Source organism: Muntiacus reevesi, chromosome 10 (assembly GCF_963930625.1).
Source record: "Muntiacus reevesi chromosome 10, mMunRee1.1, whole genome shotgun sequence".
Classification (NCBI taxonomy): Eukaryota; Metazoa; Chordata; class Mammalia; order Artiodactyla; family Cervidae; genus Muntiacus; species Muntiacus reevesi.
Genome location: NC_089258.1, coordinates 67,946,655 through 67,974,440, shown reverse-complemented (window position 1 = coordinate 67,974,440; position 27,786 = coordinate 67,946,655). Strand labels below are relative to the sequence as shown.

The following is a 27,786-nucleotide window of genomic DNA, read 5'->3' as shown; positions in this document are numbered from 1 at the left end:
GGCGAGAGGCTCCCGTTGCCTGACCCATGGTCATCTCCAGCAGGCTGCAAACAGTATGATTCCATCAGAGTAACTGATGAGACAAAGCCAGTGAGAGAAGCAGCTGTACTTTGTCATCTAAGGTAAGAAGGGACACAGCATTACTTCTCGTTCATCCTATTGGGCCTGTGATCCACCCTGGTACATTGTGGGTGGAAACAGAAGTGTGAATACCAGGAGAGACCACTGGGGCCACCTGGGAGGCTGGCTCCCACAGCCTGCCCCCTCCCAGGGAATATAAAAGTCTCCACCCATTCCAGCATCAGCTACAGAATCTTATCTAAATCAGGTCCAGGTGCAGATGGAGCTATGAGGATGTATGCAGCACTTAGGCACAGTTTCTCCCGCTCTGTAGGCCTGTGAATAGCAATGGTATTCCCCCTCCCCGTGCCCAGTATACATGCTTATCAGACAGGATGATTCCTGCTCAGAAAGACAGAAAATGAATGCACACAGAAGTTACTGGTCTGTGAGCAGTTCTGAAATCCAGCTGGGCACGTGTTAGAAATTCCCTGACTAGAACTCAATCTTCCTGCCAGGAAATGACTTTCAAATGGCTCTTAACTTGGGCCCTCGAAGACTTTGGCCTCATCTGAGTCATCCTTTTACATGAAAGGTTTACGGGGGAGCCATTTTCTCAGCTTGCTTCCCATTAGTAGAATCTTCGGGGTCCAAAGGCCTCCCTGTATTTTCACTTCTCTGTCTCTTTCGGTTCAAGTTGACCAGGTTCCTGCTGATATATTTTTAAAACTTTGAATCTTCTTTGAGTCTTATTCTGAGGCATCATTTTTTATCTTTTTTCAGATCTTAATAAATGACTTAATAAATGACTCCTGCGGTGCAGGAGACCTGGGTTTGATCCATGGGTCCGGAAGATCCCCTGGAGAAGGGAGTGGCAACCCATTCAGTATTCTTGCCTGGGAAATCACATGGACAGAAGAGCCTGGTGGGCTACAGTCGATAGGGTCACAAAGAGTCAGACACGACTGAGCGACTAACATTTTCACGCTTTCTGAGAGTGTCCTTGATTTAACTTTTCTCTGAAGCCATTTCGTTTGGCATTATTTGGAATCTTCCAAACCAGTGAACCCTGGCTCCTTTTTAAGTCCTTTCTTGAACTTCTCTTTCTTCTCACAGTTTACTATAAGCAGCAAGAATAAATGGGCTGATGTTTTCAGTACTCTGGTTAGAAAGATTTAGCCAGATGCCTTAATTTGTTAGCTGCATTTTCCAATTCCCATGTAACTGCACAAGCTCCTTCCCTGTGCTGTTGGCTTCAGTTCCTTGCCACACAGGCCTCTCCATGAGGCCACCCACAGTATGACCTCTCTTTCTCCATTTGAGTGACCAGAGACAACCCATGACAGAAGTCACAGTCTTTCATAGCCTAATCTCAGAGTGACACACACCACTTCTGTTGAATTTTATTGACCACCCCTGGTACAATGTAGGAAACCATACTAAGGTGAGATGGCCAGGGGGCAGGGATCATTGGGGACCTCCATGGAGCCTGCCCCCACATTTCCTAAGCAACATCATTACTTGGTAGGTTTTACAATAATCATTTTTTCCAAAAGGTCTAAAAATATGAGGTCTTGTTTTTTTAATCTATGGCATGTAAGTACAGAAAAGTCTGGCAGGACCTACAGAATTGCAACGTCAGTCATATTTATTTCTGGGTATTGAGATTATGTGTGATTTTACTTTTGTTTTTGTAACTTTGTTTCCAAATGCTTTTATAATTAATTTACAATCCGAAAACACTGTCCTTTTTTTTTTTTTTTTTTTCCCAATGTGGAATATTCCAGGGAAAAAAGTTAAAGGTTGGGACAGTTTATTATTTTCAAACATTTTGTATTAAGCACTACTAGACACTAGGTACTTCTGAAGGGAAAGGATGTAATCCTTGTTTTTAAGGAATTATGTATTTGGGAAAACATAGCTATAATACAGTGTAATAAATTCTTACAGAAGAAGAATGAAAGGAGCTTAAATAAAGGGCAATACACAGAGGAACTAAGTTAAACTGACCCCTTAAAATAGCATGCAGGGACTTCCCTCGTGGTCCAGTGGTTAAGACTTCCAATGCAGGGACATTGGTTTGACCTCAGATTGGGGAACTAAGATCCCACATGCCTTAGGGCATGGCCAATCAAACAAACAAACAAAAAACTATTAAAAAAAAAAAAAAGCAATAGCATGGGAAAGGGAGTGGCTGGAATAGACAGCCTTTATACCATCCTTGGAGTTTGAACTTGTTATTATAGTGTGAATACACCATTATAGAAGTATAAGCAGGGAAATGAAGTGCCCAGATATATTTTTAAAACTCACCTTCACTTTGTTTTCATTGTTTTATCTTTAAAACACTGATCTACCTGGAATGTTGTAAATGTTACAATTCAGTGCAAGGCAAAATAAAATAAATCTCAAACATTAGTTAAGTAAACATGAGTACAATGTTTACTATCAAAAGAACTCTGAAGTCTTAAAAGAGCTTTGAAACATTTTCAAAGTTTAATTTCTAGAAATACAGCGGACTAAACATTCCTACTTAGAAGACCTTAAAAAGTTTGAATGGTGAAATGTTCACTGTAAGGCCCACTGAAAGGAGACACTGATAAATGGCGTCAGCTGGGGAAAATACAAACTAATGAGCACCTTACTGTATACATTTCTATCTCATCCTCATTTGGTACGTTGCAATATGGCACACTCCCAAAATTATTATATGTAGAGAGCAATCCTTCTCTAATACTTTACGTCCATACATTTCCATGGAGATCAACATTGAAATGTTTACGGCCTTGAGCTCAATCAACATATGGCATGATTTTAATGTGAATCCTCTATTGTCCTGTAAGGTCATTGTGTAACTGATTTCATGTAAAACTGATTTCATGTAAAACAGTTAGTTGGCATTTCTTAACTAGCTGCTCTGCTCTTTCTCTTCCACGTTGAGTACAGTATCCACAGTTATTCCAATGTCCTGCAGTGACCAGCCTCCCTCCACTTCCAGAGGCCTTCTGGGAAAGGAAGTAGAAAGGCTGTATAGAGATGTGCGATACCCAATCTTCATCATCCAGTCAAACAAGACCTAGAAGAGAAAAAGCTTCATTATAAATACTGCACACGGTTGTGTCCCTCATGATAGTTTACGATCTCTCATTGTTAAATCATGCCCATAGGAGTCATGAGACAGAACTTTCATATCTTTCAAAGGAACTTTCCAGTGTTTAAAGCAAAACAGCATGCCCTGAATTGTGAGATGTGAATGACCTTTGATACCTTTTGTTTCAAAGAAGGCCTAGGAGTACTGACACCTACAGGCAGCAGGAGCATTTAACAATTAGGAAAGCTCCAATCATAGGGAATGGGGAGAGTATTCACTGAAAAGGTTAAGAACAAAAGGTTAGCATTTAGGGAAAAAGTCATTTGGATTACAATCGAAGCCAGTAGTCCCCGTCAAAATCACCCAGGAACAGTCAAAACAGACTGTCCATGTGCCAGAGACTCTGCCTTTTGATAACAGGCCATCCCTATGAATGTACTGCATTTCCTGTCATAAAGATTCCCACTGTAATTGTCCAAATTTCCACTTATTATTGCTAAAAAATGCCTGCTAAAGGATGGTGTGTTGCTTTAGGAAGAAAGCTGAATGACAGAATGTTCTCAGGGGATTCTGGTATCAATTATACTTATACCAACTTACATGCTTATTATCAATAATTATACTTTATGTCAAAATGATACTTATATCAATTATAAGTAAATCCTGACCTACCACCATCCACGTACCTGTTGATATTCCATGTAACAAATGTGCATTATCTCATACAATGCCATAATTTTCCAACATATGAATATGCCTTAGTTTAACCAATGCCTACATAAGCACTTATATTAATACCTTTGATCATTTGTCATTATTTCCAAAGAATAAATTCTCATAAATGAAATTACTGGGCCAAAAGATATATTTTAAAATATATACTGATAAATTATCCCACAAGAACAGTAGTTGCAATTACGTTCAGATTAACAATGTGAATGTAATTTAGTAAGAATCCCTGTTCTCTGCACACACTGCCCAAAACTGGGTATTCTTCTTTTTAATATTTGACAATTTGATAGGTAGAAAATGGTATCCATTTTAATATGTACTTTTCTAAGTAAAACCAAACCTTTTCTTCTTGTTCATCACTTGGTTTTTAATTTTTAAAATTATTTTAGCTAGCATAATCATCATTACTTTATAAATATTTATTAAATTTTTGTTGTTTAGTTGCTAAGTCATGTCCAAGTCTTGCAACCCCATAAACCCCCACCAGGCTCCTCTGTCCATGGGATTTCCCAGGCAAGTTTTTTTTCTCTAGCTAACATAATCATTACTTTATAAATATTTATTAAATTGTTGCTGCCAAATTTTTAAATTGATGAGCTTTATACAACTTAAAATTTTTATGCAGTCTAACCTACTAGTATTTCCTATTATAGTTTATAGCAGTCTAGACATAGAAGGTTAAATGCAACAATAAGGATAGAAAGTTATTTAGATAATTACTTAGATTTTTAATGCGTGCATAATGATAAATTCAAATGTACTTAAAATCAGAAATACATCAACATATTAGTAATTGGCTTTGGTGTCATGGCAAATCAAAATTGTTTTTCTATATTCTATATTTTCTATTATTCTATACTCTCCTTTTCTATATTTTCCAAATCATTGCTAGTGAACACAATATTGTTTTTAAAAGGAAAAACAAGTCTATTAGAACAAAAAGAAACAAGCTTTAGAGAATGATCTGAAAACACATACAAGCAGTGGGGCTTCTTAGATTAATAATCCATTGGGGATAATAAGAACAGAGTTAATAATAGCTGCTTCCTGAAGATTTGAAAGCATCTTACCCACTGAGCTGTGAGAATATAATTAAAACAAAAAACAAAAAAGGAAGAACTGAAAAAATCTGAATGCAGAAATCACAATTCAGGGAGGCTCAGCATGCCTTATTCTCCAAATTTCTGTCACGTAGAGTATATATAAATCCCATTTATCCTCACCTGATGGTAGTGCAGACAACAGACAGCACATCCTCCCTGCATGGGAATAAACTATTGCCAAATTCAACACAAATATTTCTCCAAATATGATTTCTCCTCACCTGTGAACTGCAGGACTTAAAAAACCTTCTCCTCAGGACACGCCCACTTGGACAGCGGAGAGCTACAGTCACGACCTGAGGAAAAAAGTGTTCAGATGAGCATTCCAACCACGGCTCTTTGTAATTCCAAAATCACTACTCCTGTGAAACACCTGTACCTAGTTCTAAGCACTCAGGTGGGGTTTTGTAGAAATTTAGCTCAGAGTTGTACGCCAGCATTAAGGTCAGGAGAAAATTCACCTTAAACACAGAAATGATTCTTCTGAACCTGAAAAACATCTTCCCACTGCTTGAGGAGACGAGTGACAGAGTCTTCCAGAGAGGGTGCCAGAGACACGAGGCTTCTGTCTGCCCAGACAGTATCAAGACTGAAGCTGGGCTTTGAGAGAGGCCTTACCAAGCCAAGATGATCCAGAGCCACCTCAGAGTCTGCAGGCAAGACAAACACTGGACTGGAAGAAAACAAAACGTTACCCAGGCCACCCCATCAGTGGGCCTGGGCACCATATCTACCTCATGAGAACAAGAGACGAGCCTGGAGTCAGTCCTGGCTGCTGCGGGGCTAGGAGACCCCCTTCTCCTGGGAGCAGCTTTGTTCTACATATTGAGTTCCCCCACACGTTTTCCTCTGATTAAAGTGTTAAATAGCTAAAAAGAGCTTGCAACATGCTAGTATTTTCAAGAACATTCTAAAAAAGAAGAGAGTGGGAAAGACCTAGAGATGATCATACTAAATAAGCAAAGTCAGTCAGAAAGAGAAAGACAAATACCATATGGGATCGTTTATGTGGGGAATCTAAAAACAGATGCAGATGAACTTATTTACAAAACTGAAACAGACTCACAGACATAGAAAACAACCTTACGGTTACCAAAGTGGAGGGCTAAATTAGGGGTTTGGAATCAGTAGATACAAGCTACTATATATAAAATAGATGAACAACAAGGTCCGACTTGTATAGCACGAGGAACTATATTCAATATCCTGTAATAAACCATAATAAAAAAGAACATGTAAAAAAAAAAGAACATGTATATATGTATAACTGAATGACTGTGCTGTCCACCAGAAACTAACACAACATTGTAAATCAACTATACTTCAATTTTAAAAAAAGAAAAGATGACAAAATCAGTCATTGATTCTGACATTCATTATTCACCCTCAGGAAACCCTTTCTGAAGGTCCTATGGAAAGTGTGTTAACCCTTTCTTATGGGTAAGAAAGGCACACTTCCTAGACTAGAATGCTATCTTTTTCTTGTTTTTAACTTTAATGAACATTATCCTAACTGTCCTGGGAGTTTTGTTGGCAGCACAGTTACAGAAATGGTGGAAATGGTTGTTTTATAGCAGCACCCACCCGCTCTAGGAAAGCCACGTTAGCAAATATCTCCATGCTAGTAGGTAGGGTGTTTGATTGACATCCAGGTTGGTGCGATGTTGAGCTCTGTTACTACTTCTACTAAAGGAAAGTTTTATAATAAAACACAAACTAACAATCACAAATTAAAAGCCAATTTTGTTTATTTGTAGAACAATAAAACCTAACTTTTACAGTGAGATTTTGTTCAAACTTTAATGATCTGAGAGGAATGCTTTCAAAGAAACTAAGGTTAAAATATAGTGACAATGTTTACCATTGTGATTAGATAAATACTTAAGAAAAATGAACAATCGTCATTTGAAACCTAGTTACTGTTCTATTATTAGAATTACTGTGAAAGGTGGGTGTGTAATTTCTCCTAAGACTACTGACAGTCTAGTGGACTGACCTATGAACATGTCAAAGGCCTGGAACACAATCCAAATTATGAAGTAAATCTCTGTCCCAAACACAGACTGTTAAATGAAATCTAAATGAAAAGGGGCAACACTAATTAAAATTTGGCTCCCCTTAAAATGAAATAAAACAGCATACAAGAATGAAAATAGTTGCTATGGTATTATGGGAATTACATGATGATTTACAAACCTCTTTTCAAATCATCTTAGATTCTATGGTTATTGTCTTTTCAGTTTAAAAGTAGAACAGTAAAGTGGTGACTATTCTATTGTGAATTCTAGACTACCATGAGTTAGTTCCTCCTCTCATTTAAAATATCTTACCAAATTATAACTCTTTCAATAGTTGTAATATGAAATACATAACAGGCACTTAAATCAGGGTATAAGGTTTAAGAATGGCATCGTTTCAGATCTGCCCCCCCTTTCAGAAATCCATGTCAGCCATTAGCTCACTCATCTATTAGTCTGCTGCTAAGTCCAAGGAGGCTTCCACTATAACAGGAATTTTCTCATATGGCTATTGTAAAGCCTGAAGAGCCACAGATACTACATATACAGAATACACACACACACAGTGAAAACTTCATCCTGTTCTGATAACCTTTAAAATGAATGTTAGTCCCTTCCCTGAGCAACAAAGATTTATTAAGATGTCCCTCTATTCTGACGGGTGACACCACACACTTAATGGGCCTAACTTTAATAAGAAAACAGAGAATGTCCTGAAAATTAAAATCTCCACTATTCCTAAAGGTGAGATTATTCTTTTATATATGGACTCATGAAACAGCTGTGTGGCTTAGGGATTAAAATATATTAGTTATGATGGGCAAGCTTTATGTATGATGATAGATCATGATTATGGTATCAGAGCAAAGCTTGGAAGTTGACAAAATACGAAATGGTACTGTGCAGAAAGCCAGAAAAAGGTATGACTAGGTGACTGACAAAGACAAACATCTTAAAATATGGGGTAACTGTGCATAGTCCTCATTGCCAATTCCAGGTGTGCCTTTTTAACTTTGAAAGCACTTTTTTTAGGGTGATGGGGTGAAGGATGGGTAGGAAAGGCACACTCTCCAAACTAGAATGCTTCCTTTTTCTTGTTTTTAACTTTTATCATGATGATGACATTCCACGCCTAAGGTCTACTTTCATTATTATTAAACAGTCCAACTACAACAGAGGGGAAAGGTCAGGCAGAGACACCCGAGGGACCAGGCTAACTGCTCAGAAACAGCTCATTAGATCAAAGAGTAGGATGACCAGGTCAGGAGAATAAACTGGGACACCCAGAGTCATCCAGGGAGGTAAAAATAAGGGCTGATGAATGGGAGCAGGGAATTAGGAATTTATCCTTTGAATTCTAAGAAATCTATGCACAGAAGCACCTGCACAGTGGAAAACGCCTTGCGCAGTGATGATTCTGACAGAATCAAAATCTTCCAAAATTTATATTCTTTTCTTGATTAGTGTAGAATAGAATACACTAGACAAGTATCAAGTGGTAATAACTATACATTAGCAGCGTTCTTCACAAAACTTTATTATGTAATTTAAAGTTGCTTATACCTGATTGATACTATGTATATATATGCGATTCTCAGGCAACATGTAATTCTCAGGTAACAATTTTTTACCTTAATTTTGTTGAATTTATTAACCAAAAACAGCAAAGAGGACCAAAAATCAGAGCAAGGCCAGAGGAGAAGCAAATAGAAGCAAGGAGAAGCAAATAGGGATAGTGTCGCTTCTAGAGTAAACAAGGGGATTAAACCCAGACGTCTCACGCAGCCAGAGGGGCTGGGCTCCCCCAGGAGGGACCTCAAGATCCTGCCTGTGCCTTCAGCCTCAAGTTGAGGACATGGGATGAGACATGACTGAGGTTTATCCCAGCTCTAAAACTCCATTACTGTGACAGACACTTTAATGAGTGTAGCACAGAAGGTCATCTGTCAAGTATGGGAAAAGAGCAGAAAGGAAACAAAATGGAATGACTATGAATAACTCTTATAAAGCGGAGAGCAATACCAACTGCCTCCTTGACCTTTCCAGGGTTACAGACCTAAGATTCTGAAGAGCACCCTCCTTTTACCTGTGGTCGCAAAAAGGTGCAATTTCAAAGGATTCACTGACCACCTGACGTCTGTCGTCACTGGTGACAGACTGCTGTTCTGTAGGAATAAAGTCATGTGCTTTAAAGCTGGAGAAAAGTCTTAAAAGGCGTTCCCTGTCAACCTGAGCTGTACTTCGTTACTCCCTTATTGTAAGTGGTTGTCACGGATACCAACCCAGAGCTTGAGAGGTGAAGGTGTAGGAGGATCAGGACAGACATATCATACGGGTGTGGATGTGATGGGTGTAACAGGGAGGAATCAGACCTTTGGTTTTTCCTTAAATTGTGTTTCTCCTGAGACTGATTGCACACTTCATTGTCTCTATAAGACTTTCAGAATTTTCCTCAGTATTTTAGTATCCAAAATACTAACTTATGTGCTGGAAATGTGTTGGCAAAAATGAGACCCTCCAGCGCATTCATGGCTGCCTCAGAAATGGTTTTCAGGGAGTGTAACAGTCGTTGAGAGTCAAGAAATGGAAAACCATTCAGTTTTCCTTTGCCCACGCCATTTCATGGCTTTAAAGATGTGCTTCTGTACATTAGCGACTGAGTGAAAATGAGCTGGGCAACCACAGGAAGGCGGCACAGATGACGGCAAAGCGGTTGGGCAGAGGACACAATGCAAAGTCGGGGTCCAGTCCAACCCTGACCCCAACAGCAAACCATCTTTCAATTCAAACACCTGCAAAGTCGCTGCATCCTTCATTTTCTCTTTTTTAATGGAAAAACTACAATTTGAAGTCTTCTGCCTATTTTGATTCTATTTTAATAGGCAGCTCATTTGATGACCTGACATTCTGGAAAAGACCACACATCCAATCTCTGCCCAATGAAGTGGGAGGGCTTTAAAACACAAGCTCAGCAGACAGCAGGCTTCCAAAATAGGGCTTGACTGAAGCATTTGATACCACCCCGTATTTGGAACAAGACCTAATCATGGTGCAAACACATAAACACTGTACTATTTTTTCTTTCTAAACCCAAATGTAGGTAAGACAGACTTAATTGATGTTAAAGAAAATTTTAAAAACATTGGTTTTCAAAGGAAAAAAAGATAAGCTTACTTCTTCAGCTGTTTCAGGAGGTTCTTCAGGTAAATCAAGAACCTAAAGAAAAGTAAGTATTTAGTAACAGGAATGTAAACAGAAGAAGAAAAAAATAACCTTGAAGAGAAGAGTTCCTTTCAACATAGAGTTTGGACATATCTATGCTTAATGAAGTCTTTTCTTTTCATATACATTTATAAAATGTTTACAATGAGAGGCTCAATAAACATTTTTGGATAAGCAACTCTGTGCTAACAATACATCATAAAAACAGGATTTGAAAAAAAAACCAGATCTCAGATGACAGCTGCTAATCTATACACATTTAAAGAACATTATGTTTATTCTGTTCTAAGATATTACATAAAAATGTACTACTAAAGAAACAGGATGCAATACACTGGAAACTACTTATAGGGAACAGACAGCTTAGCAGCTTTCCCTAAGACTCAATAGAAACACACTTATTTCAGCCTTAACCAGCTCCAAATCAGTTTTCTTAGGGATTAAAGATTTGAAAGAAAAGAAGGAATAATAAACCTGGACATCGCTCCAGAGTGAATGGTTGCTAACTCATTCCCTAATAGGGGCACTGAGGACAATGATATATTCATGTTAATAACGTTAGCCACTCAACTAAGCTCCAATACTTTGGCCACCCGATGTAAAGAGCTGAGTCACTGGAAAAGACCCTGATGCTGGGAAAGACTGAAGGGGAAAGGAGAAGGGGGCAGCAGAAGAAAAGATGGTTGGAAGGCATCACTGACTCAATGAAGATGAGTTTGAGCAAACTGTGGGAGATAGTGGAGGACAGAGGAACCTGGCATGCTGTAGTCCATAGGGTCAGAAAGAGACATAACTGAGCGACTAAACAACAAAATATATGACTTCATTGTATCTTAGCTCCCCAAAGGAATGTCTCCATTAGTAAATATTACATTTTTTGTTTCTACATAATTAAATTACTTCCTTAAAAAGAACCATTTACTAAATGTACTATCATTTATCTTCCTAGATTCCTTGTAAGTTTGGCTCAGAATGCTAGTATTTAATAAGAAAAATGATTCTTAATGAAGCTGAAGTGATTCTTAATGAAGACACCATCTGGATTCCCTCAATATACCACTTCCATCCAAAGAACAATATCCCTACTGTACGCGGATACAGCTCAGTGACCAGATATTAAGTAATGAACCTCCTTCTTCGTGGGTTGCTCAGCGGGTGGTGAAACTCTGGTTACAGGCATAGGCAAGTTCCGTCTCTTTGCTGCTTCTCTGTTTGATGTTTCAAAAGATGTTTGACTCTCACTATCAAGCTCCAAATCTTCATCACCCTGGTCAAAAGCAAACTCAATTCAGAAGTGAAGTCACTACATAGAGCAGTTGCATTTAATGTTGCCATCTTTCACATTACCTTTCTTACCAACCCTTGACGGTTTCATGACATATTTACCATTATGAAATGGATACAAACATTCTGCTTCACTGTCAGAATCCTGTTTACCCCTACTGGATCATCTTCTTTAGGAGATGATGAAAGGTACAGTGTAAACAGAAAGCAAAAAAAAAGTCTTTGGGACAGAAAGGATCTTACATAAAAAAATCTACAGCCAGTTCCTCTAAAAATGAATTTCTTTATGAAAATCCTTTTTTCTCTGAAAGAGAACTTAACGTTGTAAACTTTCACTTGCAAACGACAAAATTTATACTCTGCCAAAGGAAGAGAGTCAAAGGTCAATTTGGCTTCACAAAAACAGAGCTAAACAGAAGGAATATAATGTGAGCTTATAATACCCAAGAGATTTAGATGCCCTCATATAAAAGATGTGATTTAGTCAACAGTTTTCTCAGACTGCCTTAAGTTAGAACTTTTCGCGGATCTAAGTTATATGCTCTTTAGGCACCAAAAACCACTTAAACATTTGACATACAAATATGACCAATAAAAACTCTCTCTCTATATATATATATAACTGATATATAAACATTATTAATAAAGACTCATAAAATAGACTGGAATAATAATTTGCAATTAAAATTAGTATATGTTAAAGGAAACATAAACAATAGCAGAATTAAAAAATATGAAATGAGAATATTTTCTAACCCCAAGTTTATGACCATTGCTTAACTTCCAGGTTTCACCCGTCATCTGATAAAAGCGTTCTTCCAGCTTTTTCAGTTTCATTTCCTGGCTAGGTTTTAGAACATTCTCTATGTATCTGCCGACCTGTTCCAAAAAAAAAAAAAAAAAAAATCAGGTGACTATACATTAACACCCCTAAGATTTTATTTACATTGTCTATAAAGTTGTAAATAAGAACCAGGTAAGAAGTGATGTTTTAACATTAATTCAGTTTTGCCAAAAAACCTACATCCTCCACTGTTGCATCACTCTAAAAATTTGCATGTGTACATAATGCAAAGAAAAACAAATGTTCTATCCTTCTGCTTGTATGGCAGTCTGCCGATCCATCCTTTAATGGGTTTTCAGTGCAACAAAAACTTACTAAGGTTGGAGATATAAGTATGCCCAAGTGCTACCTGACATTTCAAGGTCATAAAAATAACTGTTAGATGATAATCCACGGTAAATGCAACTTCTAGTTAGCAAAACCAATCTTGGATAGGATGAAGCAAAAGCAGTGCTCAGAGGTAAAGTTACGGCTATAAATATCTAATTAAAGAAGAAGAAAAGATATCAAATCATTAACTTTACATCTTAAAAATCTTGAAAAAGAACAAGTTAAACACAAAGCTGGCACATGAAAGCAAATAATAAAGAAGACCTAAAAACAGGGAATAGAATAGAAAAGCAACAGAACCAGTGACACCAAAAAGTGGTTCTTTGAAAAAAAATTAACAAACCTTTCACTTGACTAAGAAAAAGAGATGACTACCATAATCGAAAATGACTGTAGAGAAACTGAGACCCTCAGAAATTGCTGGTGGACATACAAAATGGTGTGGAGAAGAGTTTGGCAGTTCCTCAAGAAGTTAATATATAGAATTACCATATGACCCAGCAATTCCATTTCTATGTATATAGCCTCAAAGAATTGAAAATAAGTTCTCAAATATTTGCACACAAATATTCACAGCAGCATTATCCACAACAGTTCAAAGGTGGAAACAACCTGTCCATCAGTGAACAGACAAACAGATTCTGATCCATCCATACAGTAGAATATGACTCAGTCATAGAAGGAATGAAGTGCTGATTTATGCTATATGGATGAACCCTGGAAAACATTAGGCAAGGGAAAGAAGTCAGACACAAAAGGTCACATGTTATAAGATTTCACTTGTATGAAACATTCAGACAGATCCATACAAACAGAAAGCAGACTGCTGGTTGCCAGAGGATGGAAGGAGTGAGGAGTGGGGAAATAACTGTTTAATGGGTGTGGGGTTTTCTTCTGGGGTGATGAAAATGTTTTGGAACTAGACAGAGGTAGTGGTTGTACAACATTGTGAATATTCTAAATGCCACTGAATTACGGGTTTCCCTGGTAGCTCAGCTGATAAAGAATCCGCCTGCAATGCGAGAGACCTGGATTTGATCCCTGGGTTGGGAAGATCCCCTGGAGAAGGGAACAGCTACTCACTCCAATGTTCTGGCCGGGAGAATTCCCTGGACTGTATAATCCATGGGGTGGCAAAAAGTTGGACACGACTAAGTGACTTTCACTTCTCAATGTTTATACCTTTTAATTCTTTTAGATGGGCTATAAGGGTGATGGGCAGTAAGGCCAGGCGTGAAGTCAGCTCTCTGAAGTGAAGTGAAAGTTTCTCAGTTGTGACCTAAATTTGAAATTCCCCCAGATATTTTTGTATTTTCTCTATATATTTTCCAAAAAATAGGCTTTACCTTTTCACCCTGTGCCTCTTGTTGTTTTTTCCTCACAAGTTTTTGCATTTTCTCATTCTTCTCTTCTTCTTCTAAGATAGCAAAACATAGAAGTGCTTCTTAATTCCCATGTATCAGTAAGCTGAATGTTATTTTTCTCTGAAAATCATCTGTAGATCTTCACATTTGGGGAGAGAAAACTCTTCAAAAAAACAGACTTATTTTTCAAATAATAAAGATAAGATAGACACAGACAGTTGAAACACAGAAATCTGCAAGAAATTTCTTTCTGTAAGAAATGTCAATCTGTAGGAAAAGGTCTGTTCTGAAACAAAAACTTTCTGACAGGTATTAATATTGCGTGTTACAGTTTTGGTAGGGAGACTTCAAGAATAATGATGGTGGGGTTTTTTTCTACAGGTGCCGGATAGGGTTTAGCAGCTCTACAGAAGCCCATTCCCACACATGAGGTGTAGAATACTTTGCTGCAGCCATTTGGTCACCCTTGGACATGATTGTAAAAGCAATATACATAGATTCTCAACGTGGGGTGTGAGTGGCAACCCTTGCAGTGACTTAACCAATATTAGATTATAAGCCACTGAATGTCAAGAGAAGGGATCTCTGCTGTTGTATAGATCTTTTCAAGTTTGGGTTAGAAATTATATAGTTTCAGATGTATATACAAGAAAAAAGAACAATTTCTCATAAAAATTTTGGGGTATAGTCCATTCAAAATTGTTAACTAAAGTTGTAAGTATTACTCTACCATAAAATTACGCAGCACAAATTAATGGTACAATGATGCTTATTGTGCAAAAGTTCTCAAATAAAGGAAAGAAATTTCAGTAGAAAAGTATAAAAGGGTAGCATAAACAATAAACTTACCTTTCAGATAAACTTGGGAAGGTTTAAACGAGTTAACCCATGAGGTAGTCACAGAAATAATTAATGTAAGAAGAGCAAGCAGTAGGAAAATCCGGCCACACAGCAAAATTAGATCTTTGATTCCTTATAAAGGTTAAAAAAATTATAATTACAATTAAAAACATTTTTCTTGACACTAATAATGAGTACTAATACATTAGAAGATTATCTGTACTAGAAAAGTACAGTTAAAGTTAAGGTATGTAACTGTCTTAAGATTTTTCATATAGTCTCCTTTGGTCAACAGAATTCATCATGACTGTCATTACCAGAACAGGTTTTCAGAAAACGATTCTAGAACATCTTCTCTCTCACGAATATAAGTATAATCTGAGTAACTGGCTACATTATAAATATATGACTATCAATAATGCATAAATTCTGGTTTCCTTTCTGCCCAGAGAAGGAAAGGAAATAATCCACATAATTAGGAATTAAACTGTGATAATATCATCTTATCAGATTCTAGTTCTATTTAAAAAAATCCACTTCCACTGAAACACCAAATTCTTCTCACAGGTAAATTATGCAACTCTGTACTTCTCTATTGCTCAATATTTACTTCATCATTTGTAAATAAATTTACTAGATACACATTTGCCTAGAAAAAATTAAAATCTCACTACTTGATATTTACTATTTTAAGAACCAAATGAAAATTAACCAGCAAAAATGTAACAAGTACCTTCTTTGTGTAATACACTTTGCCAAATGGTAGGGAGTATGCGTATAAAGTTGGATTAAAAATGGTTTCCACCCTCCACGAATTTCTAGTTTTATTGTGTAATTCTCAAAAGTTACCAGGCAAAAGTACAGAGGACCCATCTTACCAGTGTGATGGGGACTATCAGTTAGTCAAATAACTAAGAATTAATGAAGGAATCGTATATACAGACTTAAATATTTTAACTGAAAACATATACACGCACACATACATATATATATACACACACACATACATATTATATATCATCCTTAAAAAAATAAGCAGTTTAAATTTGTTTAAAGTTTTTTTTGTTTTCTTTTGCATTACAGCCCCTCCAACCTTTGCCAGCATTAACTACTGATTCAGGTATTGTTCAATATGACATGTAATTAGCTCTAGAGTATCTATGATCATTTCAAAAGTAATTTGATAACTAGAGTATTCCTACTTAGAGAAACAAATGCTTTATGGAATTTATGTTCTATAACACTGCTTTTTGTTCTAACAAGCAAGCAATTTCAAATGGGAATACAAAAGAACTAGATTTATGTGTACACCTCTCAAGTAAGAAATTTTTAAATTAAGTTGAGGTGTTTTGTTTATACTATGCTCAAGAGCCCATATGCAGGACACTTCAAAGGATAACAAATGTGATGAACCAGTATTAAAACACTTAGCTTAAGTATAAGTAAAAATGTATCAGCAATGAGTGCTTTTACAGAGTAGGAAAAAAACGGATCATTTCTCAGTATATGTCCAAAAATATAGCAAAGGTGAATGAACATGTCTGAATTCTCTTTGGTAATTCAATTAGCAGCTCCAGCTAAAAGTAGCAGTATCTCTAAGTCCTGGTCCAAACCTAACTAGCCCTGCAGCTGTTGCACTGAGATGTATGATTTTTAAGATAGACTAAAATACTGTTGCTGTATATTTGCAGAACCAGTAACAAGAAACCAAAGTAGACAACCCCCAGTTCACAATTGTGAGAGGATTCTAGAAGAAAGGAGTTAAGTGAAAATGTATAAGTGGAAAGGCTACCAGGAGCCCAGTTGCATTTTCTAGAATTTTTTACTTTTATTAAATTAGATATTGTGATAAGTGATGGGAATACAAAAAAAGAATAAGGGGGGGGCCTCTGTCCTCAAGAAGTATATTATCCTGTGGTCAGAGCTTATCGTGTGAACATCTTCTGCAACCCTGAGCAACCACCTTCTCATTGACTAGTGACTCAAATGATAGTGCAAAGTAGATTATAGATGAGCAGAGTAACGGTGAATTCTGTAAGGTAAGGACGCAGGTAGATTCTGGAATAAGTGTGAATTTAACATCTGTCTATCATTTAGATAAAGATCTTGTTAGATTCCAATATGGCTGGAAACTAGAGAATGTCTGTAGATTTTTTAAAAGTCATTTTATTTTAATTTCTTATTAACATTAATTTCTTATTAACATTCTGGGTACCTGACTTCTTGGGGGTAGGGGTAAAGAGAGGAAATATACAAAGTTAAATTTCATCACGGTCTCTTAATTTCCTTCTTCCCTCTCTCTTTCCTTCTCATCCATTCATTGATTTATGCATGCATGCAGCGACTAGAGATTGAACACCTGCCTTCTGCAGCGAGAGTGCAAGTCCTAACCAATTCCAGGGAATTCTCATAGTGGCCAATTTTAGAAGTGAGTTTAATAAGGGAGACAGACATGTAACAGATCATTAATATGTCCAAAAATGAATGAATTCTCCACCAGTCCATGTTTCATTTTTCCCTTTATTACTGGTACCACCAAGTGCTTGAAGTTGTTCTCTGCCACATGTAGGAGTTATCCTTGAATCTCTCCTTTCCCTCACCCAAATCATTAACCCATCAACAACCCTCCTGATTCTACTTGGCTAAAATCCCAAATCCGTGCACATTTCACCTCCTCTGTTATCCTAGTCCAGGCCAACTGTCATTATGACTTCCCTACTTCAGAAGCCTAACATGCCTCACTGCTTCTGCTGTAGCATCCCCGCAAAACATTCTCCACACAGAACCCAGTGACCTCTGAAAAGCCTTAAGTCAGTCCCTTAACCTCACTATATCTCAGTTTCTGCCACTTAATGACAGAAAGCAAAGAGGAACTAAAGAGCTTCTTGATGAGTGAGAAAGAAGAGAGTGAAAAACTGGCTTAAAATTCAACATTCAAACAACTAAGATCATGGCATCCAGTCCCATCACTTCATGGCAAATACATGGGGGAAAAGTGGAAACAGTGACAAATTTTATTTTCTTGGGCTCCAAAATCACTGCAGATGGTGACTGCAGCCATGAAATTAAGACACTTGCTCCTTGGAAGAAAAGCTATGACAAACCTAGACAGTGTATGAAAAAGCAAAGACACCGCTTAGCGACAAAAGTCTGTATGGTCAAAGCTATGGTTTTTCCAGTAGTTATGTACAGATGTGAGAGATGGACCATAAAGAAGGCTGAGGACAAGAAGACTTGATGCTTTCCAACTGTGGTGCTGAAAAAGACTGTGGAGAGTCCCTTGGAATGCAGGGGAAGCAAACCAGTCAATCCTAAAGGAAATCAACCCTGAATGTTCATTGGAAGGACTGATGCTGAAGCTCCAATACTTTGGCCACCTGATGTGAAGAAATGACTCACTGGAAAAGACCCTGATGCTGGGAAAGATTGAAGGCAGGAGGAGACGGGGGTAAGAGAGGATGAGACAGTTGGATGGCATCACCGACTCAATGGACATGAATTTGAGCAAACTCCAGGAGATAGTGAAGAACAAAGAAGCCTAGTGTGCTGAAGTCCATGGGGTTGCTGTCAAAGAGTCGGACACCACTTAGCGACTGAACAACAAAAATAGGGATTATAATAGTACCCATCTTTTTGCCTTTCATACTGATTGTAAAGAGGATTAGATGAGATAATAAATGAACAGCATTTAGACTTTGGTGCTAAATGAATGTTACTGGTACTATCTTGAGCCGATCTCCCTCTGTGTCTCCTTGATCCAGCCTCAATGGTCTTCATCCTTTTCCTCCAACGAGTCACAGTTCCTTTGGAATGTTTTCTGGCTTTTCAGAGAGTTGATTCTTTATCACTTAAAGTTCGGCTTAAATTCCTCAGCAGGTTTTTTTTATTTCTTTTTCAGCATTCAACACAATTTGAAAGTCGTGTATATGTTTGTTCCTGTGCTTTCTGGCTCTGTTCCCTCACACGCAACACCTCACCAGATCCCGGCGACTTTTTCAGCCACCGGGAGTCAACTTCCTCAATGCAGCATAGCTATCCCCCTACCAGACCCCTACCCAGACCCCGACCCAGAACTGAATCCGGAAGAGGGAGGCCGGCGCGGTGCAACCTGGGAGTCGTAGTCAAAGCCACCCAGAGGCATCGCGGCTGGAAAACGGAAGTTCAACGCAGTGTTCATGGGGCCGTTACCCGAGTTTGAGGGTCACACGGGAAAAGCCAACACTTACCCAGGTCTGGTATCCCACGCCGGAGCTCCAGACACAAGAGGGGGAGAGCAGAGAGTAGGAAAATACCTACTACCCCACGAGAAGCCATAGTGACGGGAGCCCCGCTTCCGGGCGGAAGGCCCGCCCCTTCCGGCTGCACCTCCCTGGGAAAGTGGAGTGGAGACCTTGTTAAGGGAGGAATTTGGGGAGACAGCTAGACCCTGAAGCAGGGTCGTTGGTCAGATTGAGGTGAGCCCAGGTTTTTGAACTCATAATCTGTAGCGTTAGAACAAATGCAGGACACCTCACGTCACCTGGGCGGTGAGACGGCCTCGCTGGCACCCGCCCAGCCAAGTCCTGTCAAAAGTGCGATCTGTCAAGTCAAAAGTGCGCTCTGGCGAGGCTGGCCGCACCTGGATTCCGGAGACTGTGAGAAAGAGTTGTCGAGAGTAAAATGAGGCGTAATAGAAAGGGTACGGGCAGTTGTCGCTGTGAGGAGGCAGCCTGGCCCTTTGGCCTTGTGTCCGTAGAGGGTGCTGGTGGACTTTTGGGTCGGAGCAACTGAGCGCCACTCTGCCGAAGCACCTTCTTCATTGCCTCAACGGTCTCCGGCTCATTTCGTGGTTTCTGGTTCCTGTGGAAAGATGATTCAAAAGTGGGACCTGGCGCCTAATCCTGGAGGCCCGCCACCCTTTCTCCGCTCCTGGTCAGTTTTGCCAGCAGGGTTATTGTTAAAGACTTGACTCGGCCTCACAGTTCTGTGACCTCATTGCCATCCCATGACTCACCTCCGTGGCGCCTCTGCCAACCTACAGCGCAATTAAACTAGGGAGATCCTTGCAGTTTACAATCTTTCATGCTTTGAAAGTTCATTTTCTGACCTAGCCATCAATTTTCCCACCCTGGCATTTAGTTCAGCTAACATTTATTGAGCCCCACAGCCTGATGCCCGGAGGATTTGTGAGAAATACGTGTAAGTTAGTGAATTTGCCCTCAGGAAGCTCAGAAATTCAGTTTAGTAGCTCTGTAAACAGATAAATAGAGTCAGTGCTTGAGTGTTGTGATAAGGATGGGCACGGGGCTGTAAAACCCTGTCCCCAGTGAGGGCTTGAAGGCTTTCCTGAAGGAAATCATGCCTAAATTGTGTCCTAAAGGTTAGGAATTGGGAAAGGCGGCAAGAGGAAGAGTGGGATTTCAAGTTCAGAAAATTGAATGCAGAAAATCCAGGAATTAAAATATTGCAGTTTCAAGTTTGAGTGGAGGTGCCTAGAGGTAGGTTGCAGTTAGGAGCACACAGGGCTTGGCTTTGTAGGCTAAGAACTTTATCCTGGAAGTGAAGGTGCAAAGTAGGAGGGCACAATCTCAAAATCAGTCTAGATGAAGTATTATAAATTTTCATATGGCATACCAATGAAATAATTAACTATATTGACTCAGAGCTTCTCATTTTTTGTCTTCATGAAGAAAGGAAAGAAAGGAAGTTCCACACTGCTTAACTCTTCCATTTTGGTGTGATTTCCTTGTTTAGGCATTTGGCTTCCTCTCTCTGTATTCCTAGTATAATCTGTTGATGACAGCAGTGAGTCTCTGTCAGAACAGTAAAATGGAGTTTCACAATACTCTAAAATTTGCATGAGGTTGTAATACATTTCCCAAACTTTGTTGATTGTGAAGTCTCTTCACCACAGTTACCTACTTCCATCCACCCCTTCCTCCCACCAGACCACCAAACTAACCTATTCAACTAAAACCAAGTTTCTCACTGCATTAAGGGAGAACACTGATGTATCATAATTTTTGTAGTGTCTTAGAGGGGAATTCAAGGATGATTTTTATAAGGCTTTTCAAATCTAGTTTGGAATGGTTTAAGGTAGTATTTTTGATGTGGAGCTCTAACTGGGATTAGACATAGTACATGGTATAAGAGTTTAGTTCTGGTGGACATAGCAAGATGCAGGACTTGAAGGCAGATGTGGCCTTTTTGATAAGAACAGGAATTTGCCCAATTGAGTGACCAATTCAGCTTCTTAGTGCATGAGAGGGAAGCTTTTTACCCAGATGACTAACCTGTTGTTCACATAATTAGATTTTCAGGAAGTTTATAAAGCTAACAATGAAGACAATTAAGTTATGTGCTGATTTACAGCTATCTTTGTTGGCAAGAATTTCCTGGAACAAATAGGAAAGTCATGTTGATTGATGTAAGGTCACAGTTCTCAGTGATCATAATTAAGCTATTATTTATAGGTGTTTCAGTTCTTGCAATAAAATCTTATATGAACACTTTGAGTATTGTATAAGAGGAAGAAATGATGTGTTAGTTGCTCAGTCATGTCCAACTCTTTGTGACTCCGTGGACTGTAGCCCACCATGCTCCTCTGTCTGTGGGATTCCAGGCATGGGTACTGGAGTGGGTTGCCATTCCCTTCTCTGGGGGAACCTTCCTGACCCAGGATTGAATCAGGGTTTCCTGCATTGCAGTCTGATTCTTTACCATCTGAGCTACCTGGTAAAAGAGGAAGGGACTTTTAAATCTTGATAGTTTATATTAAGTCATTCTCTATTAGCATTCTTAAAATACAAATTTCACATTTTTTTAATATTTAAGAAGTGATGCTACCAGTTTTCTTTATATGTAAAAAAGTAGGATTGTCGAGACTTCTGTGGTGGCCCAGTGGCTAGGATTCTGTACTCCCAATGCAGGGGGCCTGGGTTTGGTCCTGGTTGGGGAACTAAATCCCACATACCACAGCTAGGAGTTTACATCCTGCAACTAAGGATCTTGTGTGCTATAGCTGGGACCTGGTGCAGCCAAATAAATTTTAAAAAAATTTTAAGTAGGATTGCCATCACATTTTAAAATCTAATCTTATTTTATTGGGGGGATAATGTTTATTAACATGTACCCTGAATTGTATGTATTAAGAGTATTCACACTCCGGAAGATGGTAAAGGACAGGGAAGCCTGGAGTGCTACAGTCTGTGGGGTCGCAAAGAATCAGACACGACTGAGTGACTGAATAACAACAAAACTGCTTATGTTACCTAATATTTGGAATTTTTGTATTAAAAAAAACTAGTTAAGTTTTTCAATAGCTTATGAAACTTTTCAGACAAAAAAGTTGAATAAATTTACAATGACTATCCATATACGCACATTTTATTATGTTGTTTGTTGTTTAACTGCTAAGTCATGTATGACTCTATGGCCCCATGGACTGTAGCCCGCCATGGGGTTTTCCAGGCTAGAATACTGGAGTGGGTTGCCATTTCCTTCTTCAGGGGATCTTCCCAATCCAGGGATCAAACCTGTGTCCTTGCGTCTCCTGGTTTGGCAGGTGGGTTCTTTACCTCTGAGCCACCCGGGAAGTCCACATTTTATTATACATATTGTCATATATCTGTCAATCTATCCAGTCGTCAATAGGTCTTATGTGATGCATTTCATAGTTGGAGACTTTAGAATATTTTCCCCAAGATACTTCAGTGTGTGTATCATTAACTATATCATATGTGTCTGCATACTTATATATACTTCGGCATGCATTTCATTAACTACATTAACTACATTGAAAAGCTAACATCTTAACCCTACCCTTCCTTGGGTTCCAGCATAATCATTGTTAAAAGATAAACTGAAACATGTTAAAAAATTTGAGCAAAAGTTGATTCAGACCTTCTATCCTGATAGAAAGGAGCTCTGGGCTGCTGAGAAAATGAAGGACTTTACTAGCCCAAAGGGAACAGGAACACGGAAGTTATTTTAGGCAAAACAGGAGGTTGGCTATCCCAAGGCTATTTTAGAGAATGGCATAGGTCCAAGAAGTAGATTCCCTAACTAATGCTGATCAGGTGATTCCATTTCTGGGAGAGCTGAAGCTGTAAGTAAATTCTGCGTTTGGTGGTGTGGGGATTCGCATAATCAATCCATTTTAGGCCTCTTGTCTTGTTTCTTAACCTCATATGCTAGTGCAAGATTCAGGATTTTTCCCAGAAAGTAACCATTGTTTTGATTTTTTTTTTCCTACTATAGATTAGCTCTGTCTCTTTTAAAACATCTAAGATCCCATGGACAGAGATGCCTGGCAGGCATGGGGTCACAAAGAGTTGGACACAGCTGAGCAACTGAGCACACACACAGGACTTCTATAAATGGAATGATACAGAATGTGCTGTTTGGATTAGGCTTTGTACACACATCATAATTTTTTAAACTTTTTATTTTGAGATAATTATAGGTTCACATAGAGTTATAAGAAATAATACAGAGGGAGCACATGCATTCCTTACTGTTTCCCCCATTGGCAGATTCATTCAAAACTACAGTACAGGATTTATATAAACAGGAAATTTATATTGACACAATCTATCAAGTTTATTCAGATCTTGCCAGTTTTACAATGTACAAATGTACATTGTTTTACAATTTACAAATGTACACTCATTTTTGGGTGGGTATTTCGCTGTATACAGTGTTATTACCTGTGTTGTTTCCCGTGACCGCCACTAGTCGAGATACATAACACATATTAGCTCCAGCACTATCTCTTGCCCTACCGTTTTATACCCACAGGCACTTCATTTTCTATCCTTCATCACCACCATACTCCAGGCAACCAGTAATCTGTTCTCCATCTTTTTAAGTTTGGCGTTTCCAGAATATTATGTAAAGTGAAATTGTGCAGCATTCATTGAAGTGAAGTGAAAGTCGCTCAGTTGTGTCCGACTCTTTGTGACTATACAGTCCATGGAATTCTCCAGGCCAGAATACTGGAGTTCATTAACTATCATGAAATGCACATCTTTTTTTTTTTTAAATTCACTTATCTTAGTTGTACCATTCCTTGAGTACCCATATAAACATGTTTAAAAACAAACTAGTGACTGGGACTCTTGTGCTCCCAATGCAGGGTGCCCGGGTTTGGTCCCTGGTTAGAAAACTGGATCCCACATGCTGCAGCTAAAGACATGCTACAACTAAAGCCTGGCACAGCCAAATAAATAAATATTTTTTAAAAACTTAAAAAAAAAAGACAAATTGAGCCATATTAAAAATTTTAATATTGGCTTTTGAGATAGGCTTTTTTACTCACTGTACTCTCCTTGAGATTTATACAAGTTCAGTGTATCATTATTTATTCTCTCACAATGGAAACAGTGAGAGACTTTATTTTGGGGGGCTCCAAAAACACTGCAGATGGTGACTGCAGCCATGAAATTAAAAGATGCTTCCTCCTTGGAAGAAAAGCTATGACCAACCTAAACAGCATATTAAAAAGCAGAGACATTACTTTGCCAACCAAGGTCCTCCTAGTCAAAGCTATGGTTTTTCCAGTAGTCATGCATGAATGTGAGAGTTGGACTATAAAGAAAGCTGAGCACAGAAGAATTTATGCTTTTGAATTGTGGTGTTGGAGAAGACTCTTGAGAGTCCCTTGGACTGCAAGGAGATCCAACCCATCCATCCTAAAGGAAATCAGTCCTGAATATTCATTGGAAGGACTCATGCTGAAGCTCCAATACTTTAGCCATCTGGTGTGAAGAACTGACTCATTTGAAAAGACCCTGATGCTGGGAAAGATTGGAGGTGGGAGGAGGATTGGACGACAGAGGGTGAGATGGTTGGATGGCATCACTGATGCGATGGACATGAGTTTGAGTAGGCTCTGGGAGTTGGTGATGGACAGAGAAGCTTGACTTGCTGCAGTCCATTGGGGTCGCAAAGATTTAGACACGACTGAGTGACTGAACTGAACTGATAGTAAACACATTTTTAGTTTTGTAAGAAAATGCCATATTTATTTTTCAGAGTGACTCCAGAAATCTACTTGGGATCCTAAGCTCCACATGTGATGGGAGAAACTCCACAAGGACAGGCAAAGACAGATCAGGGAGCTGTAAGGTGATTGAACCATACAGTTCACGTAGGTAAGGAAACATTTAGACTCCAACTGACCAGCATGGAAGTCCCCCCTCTAGGAGAGGAATAAACAAACATTTTATGTAAATGACCAGGCAGTAATCATTTCTATAAATGAGTAGATAGCAAATATTTTAAGCTTTGCAGGTCGTGTAGTCTCTATCTCAAATACTTAGCTCTACTATTGTGGCACAAAGGCAGCCATTCATAATAAATAATCAAATGGTTATGGCTGTATTCCAATAAAACTTTATTTACAAAAACAGTCCATGGGCTAGATTTGGCCTATAGACCATAGTTTTCTGACCTTTCTGTGAGGCATTTATGAGACCACAAGAGAGTTTTACTTAAAGGCTTCTTTAGAACTGCTCTAAAAAAAACTTTAGAAAAGAAGTCATAAAAGGATCAAGTTGATCCATAAGTAACAACTTTCTGCAAAAACAAAGAGCAACACCTTTTAAAGAAAAAGAACAAAATTCAGATATTCAATATCATGTCAACCATTAAATTTTTAAAAATACTTTTTTTGGGGCTGTGGCACTTTTTTGGCTCTTGCAGTATATGGGATCTAGTTCCATGACCGGGGATCAAACCTGGGCCTCCTGAATTGGGAGTCTGGAGTCTTAACACTGGACCACCAGAGTAGTCCCTCAGCCATTAAATTAAAAAATTACTAGGCATGACAAAAAGCAGGAGAAGGTAACACATAAGCAGAAGAAAACCAGGGGAAACAGACTCAGAAATTACATAGATGATTGAATTGGCAGACATAAGAGAAGTGATGAAGACCCAGTTCAGGACACTGATTGCCTCTGAGGAGAGGAAGGAAGATGGAAAAGGGATGGATATTTGGAGCTATACAGTGTGGTAAAACTTCATTTCTTAAGCCAAAGTGTGTGGATGTTCACTGTATTATTCTTTTTTCCCTTTTAAAACAATTGAAAAAAGAATAAATAAAAAAAATTGAGATATAGTTGAGGTACAATATTATATGTTATAGGTGTAAAACGTAGTGATTCACAATTTTTGAAGATTATACTCCACTTATAGTTATTAATAAATATTGGCAATATTCCCTGTGTTGTACACTATATCCTTGTAGTTTATTTATTGAATACCTAACAGTGTACATGTATTTGTACCTCTTAATCCCTTACTCATATCTTGGCTCTTCTCACTTCTCTCTCCCCACTAGTAACTGGTAATTTGTTCTTATATCTGTGAGTCCTTTTTGTTATATACACTAGTTTTATTTTTAGATTCCATATATAAATGATGTCATACAGTATTTGTCTTTTTTAAAAATGTATTTTAAATTGAAGGATAGATAATTGCTTTACAATATTGTGTTCGTTTCTGCCATACATCAACATGAATCAACCATATGTCCTTCTTGAATCTCCCTCCCACATCCCACCCCTTATTTCACTTAGCATAATACCTTTCCAGTGCATCCATGTTGTTCCAAATGGCAAAATTTCATCATCTTTTATGACTGAGTAGTATTTCACTGTGTGTATGTGTGTTTATATATATATATACAGTATATAGAACTAATTATATATATGAATATAGTTCTAATAGTTTTCTTGGTGTCATCTTTAGGATTTTCTTTTTTTTTTTTTTTTTAGTTCTACCACTTTATTGCTACCAACCCATTTCCCTCCACCCTCGTGCACACATGCTCAGTCATGTAATCCCATGGACTCCAGCCCGCCAGACTCCTCTGTCCACGGACTTTTCCAGGCAAGAATACTGGAGTGGGTTGCCATTTCCTTCTCCAAGGATTTTCTAAATATAGTATAATCTGCAAACAGTGACAGATTTACTTCTTCCTTTCCAATTTGAATTACTCTTATTTCTTTTTCCTGTCTGATTTTTAAATTACTGATTCAGTTTCCTTACTGGTAATTAGTCTGCTTATATTTTGTAAGTTTTACTGGTTCAGTTTTGGGATATTGCACATTTCTAGGAATTTGTCCATTCCTTCTAGGTTGCCCATTTCATTGGTGTATAATTGGTAATAGTAATCTCTTATGATCCTTTATATTTCTATGGTGTCAACTATAATATCTCCTTTTTCATTTCTGATTTTATCAATTTGGGCCTGCTCTTTTTTTTTTTTTTTTTCCTTGATGGACCTGGGTAGAAGTTTATGTGTTATTTAGTTTTTTTTTTTCAATCTTTTCAAAGAGCCAGCTCTTAGTTTCATTGATCTTTCCAAATTTTTTTTAGGTTTCTATTTAATTTATTTCTGCTCTGATCTTTCTTATTTCTTTCCTTCTATTAACTTTGGGTTTTGTTTGTTCTTATTTTTCTAGTTCCTGTAGGTATAAGGTAGGTTACTTATTTGAGATTTTTCTTGTTTCCTGAAGTAGGCTTGTATTGCTATAAAATTCCCTCTTAGAGCTTCTTTTGCTGCACCCCATAGATTTGGCTCAGGGGTAAAAGATCCGCCTTCAATACAGAAGATGTAGCAGGGGCTGCAGGTTCAATCCCTGGGTCGGGAAAGTCCCCTGGAGAAGGCAACCCATTCCAGTATTCTTGCCTGGAAAATTCCACAGGCACAGGAGGCTAGTGGGCTCTAGTCCATGCAATTGCAAAGAGTCTGCCATCACTTAGTGATTAAGCAGCAACAGCAATAGATTCTGAATCATTGTGTTTCCATTTTCACATGTCTCTAGATATTTTAAAAATTTCTTCTTTGATTTATTCATTGACCCATTGGTTGTTTAGCAGCATATTGTTTTAGCCTTCCATGTATTTGTGCTAT

The 27,786-nt window shown here is 38.3% G+C and overlaps 1 protein-coding gene and 1 long non-coding RNA gene across 2 annotated transcripts; one reads left to right on the top strand and one right to left on the bottom strand.

The window, feature by feature from the left end:
- Window positions 1–2,533: 2,533 nt before the first annotated feature.
- UBXN8 (UBX domain protein 8) lies at window positions 2,534–19,335 on the bottom strand. Its single transcript, XM_065947574.1, has 8 exons — window positions 19,115–19,335; window positions 14,898–15,020; window positions 14,031–14,101; window positions 12,267–12,389; window positions 11,356–11,493; window positions 10,179–10,220; window positions 5,208–5,282; window positions 2,534–3,136 (listed from the first exon to the last, which is right to left on the bottom strand). The coding sequence occupies exons 1-8, from the start codon at window positions 19,200–19,202 to the stop codon at window positions 2,969–2,971; spliced, it is 828 nt and encodes a 275-aa protein (XP_065803646.1). The 5' UTR covers window positions 19,203–19,335; the 3' UTR covers window positions 2,534–2,968.
- Window positions 19,213–27,117, top strand: LOC136176906 (uncharacterized). Its single transcript, XR_010664643.1, has 3 exons — window positions 19,213–19,342; window positions 24,903–25,021; window positions 26,645–27,117. It is a non-coding gene; the product is annotated as an uncharacterized lncRNA (long non-coding RNA).
- Window positions 27,118–27,786: the final 669 nt, after the last annotated feature.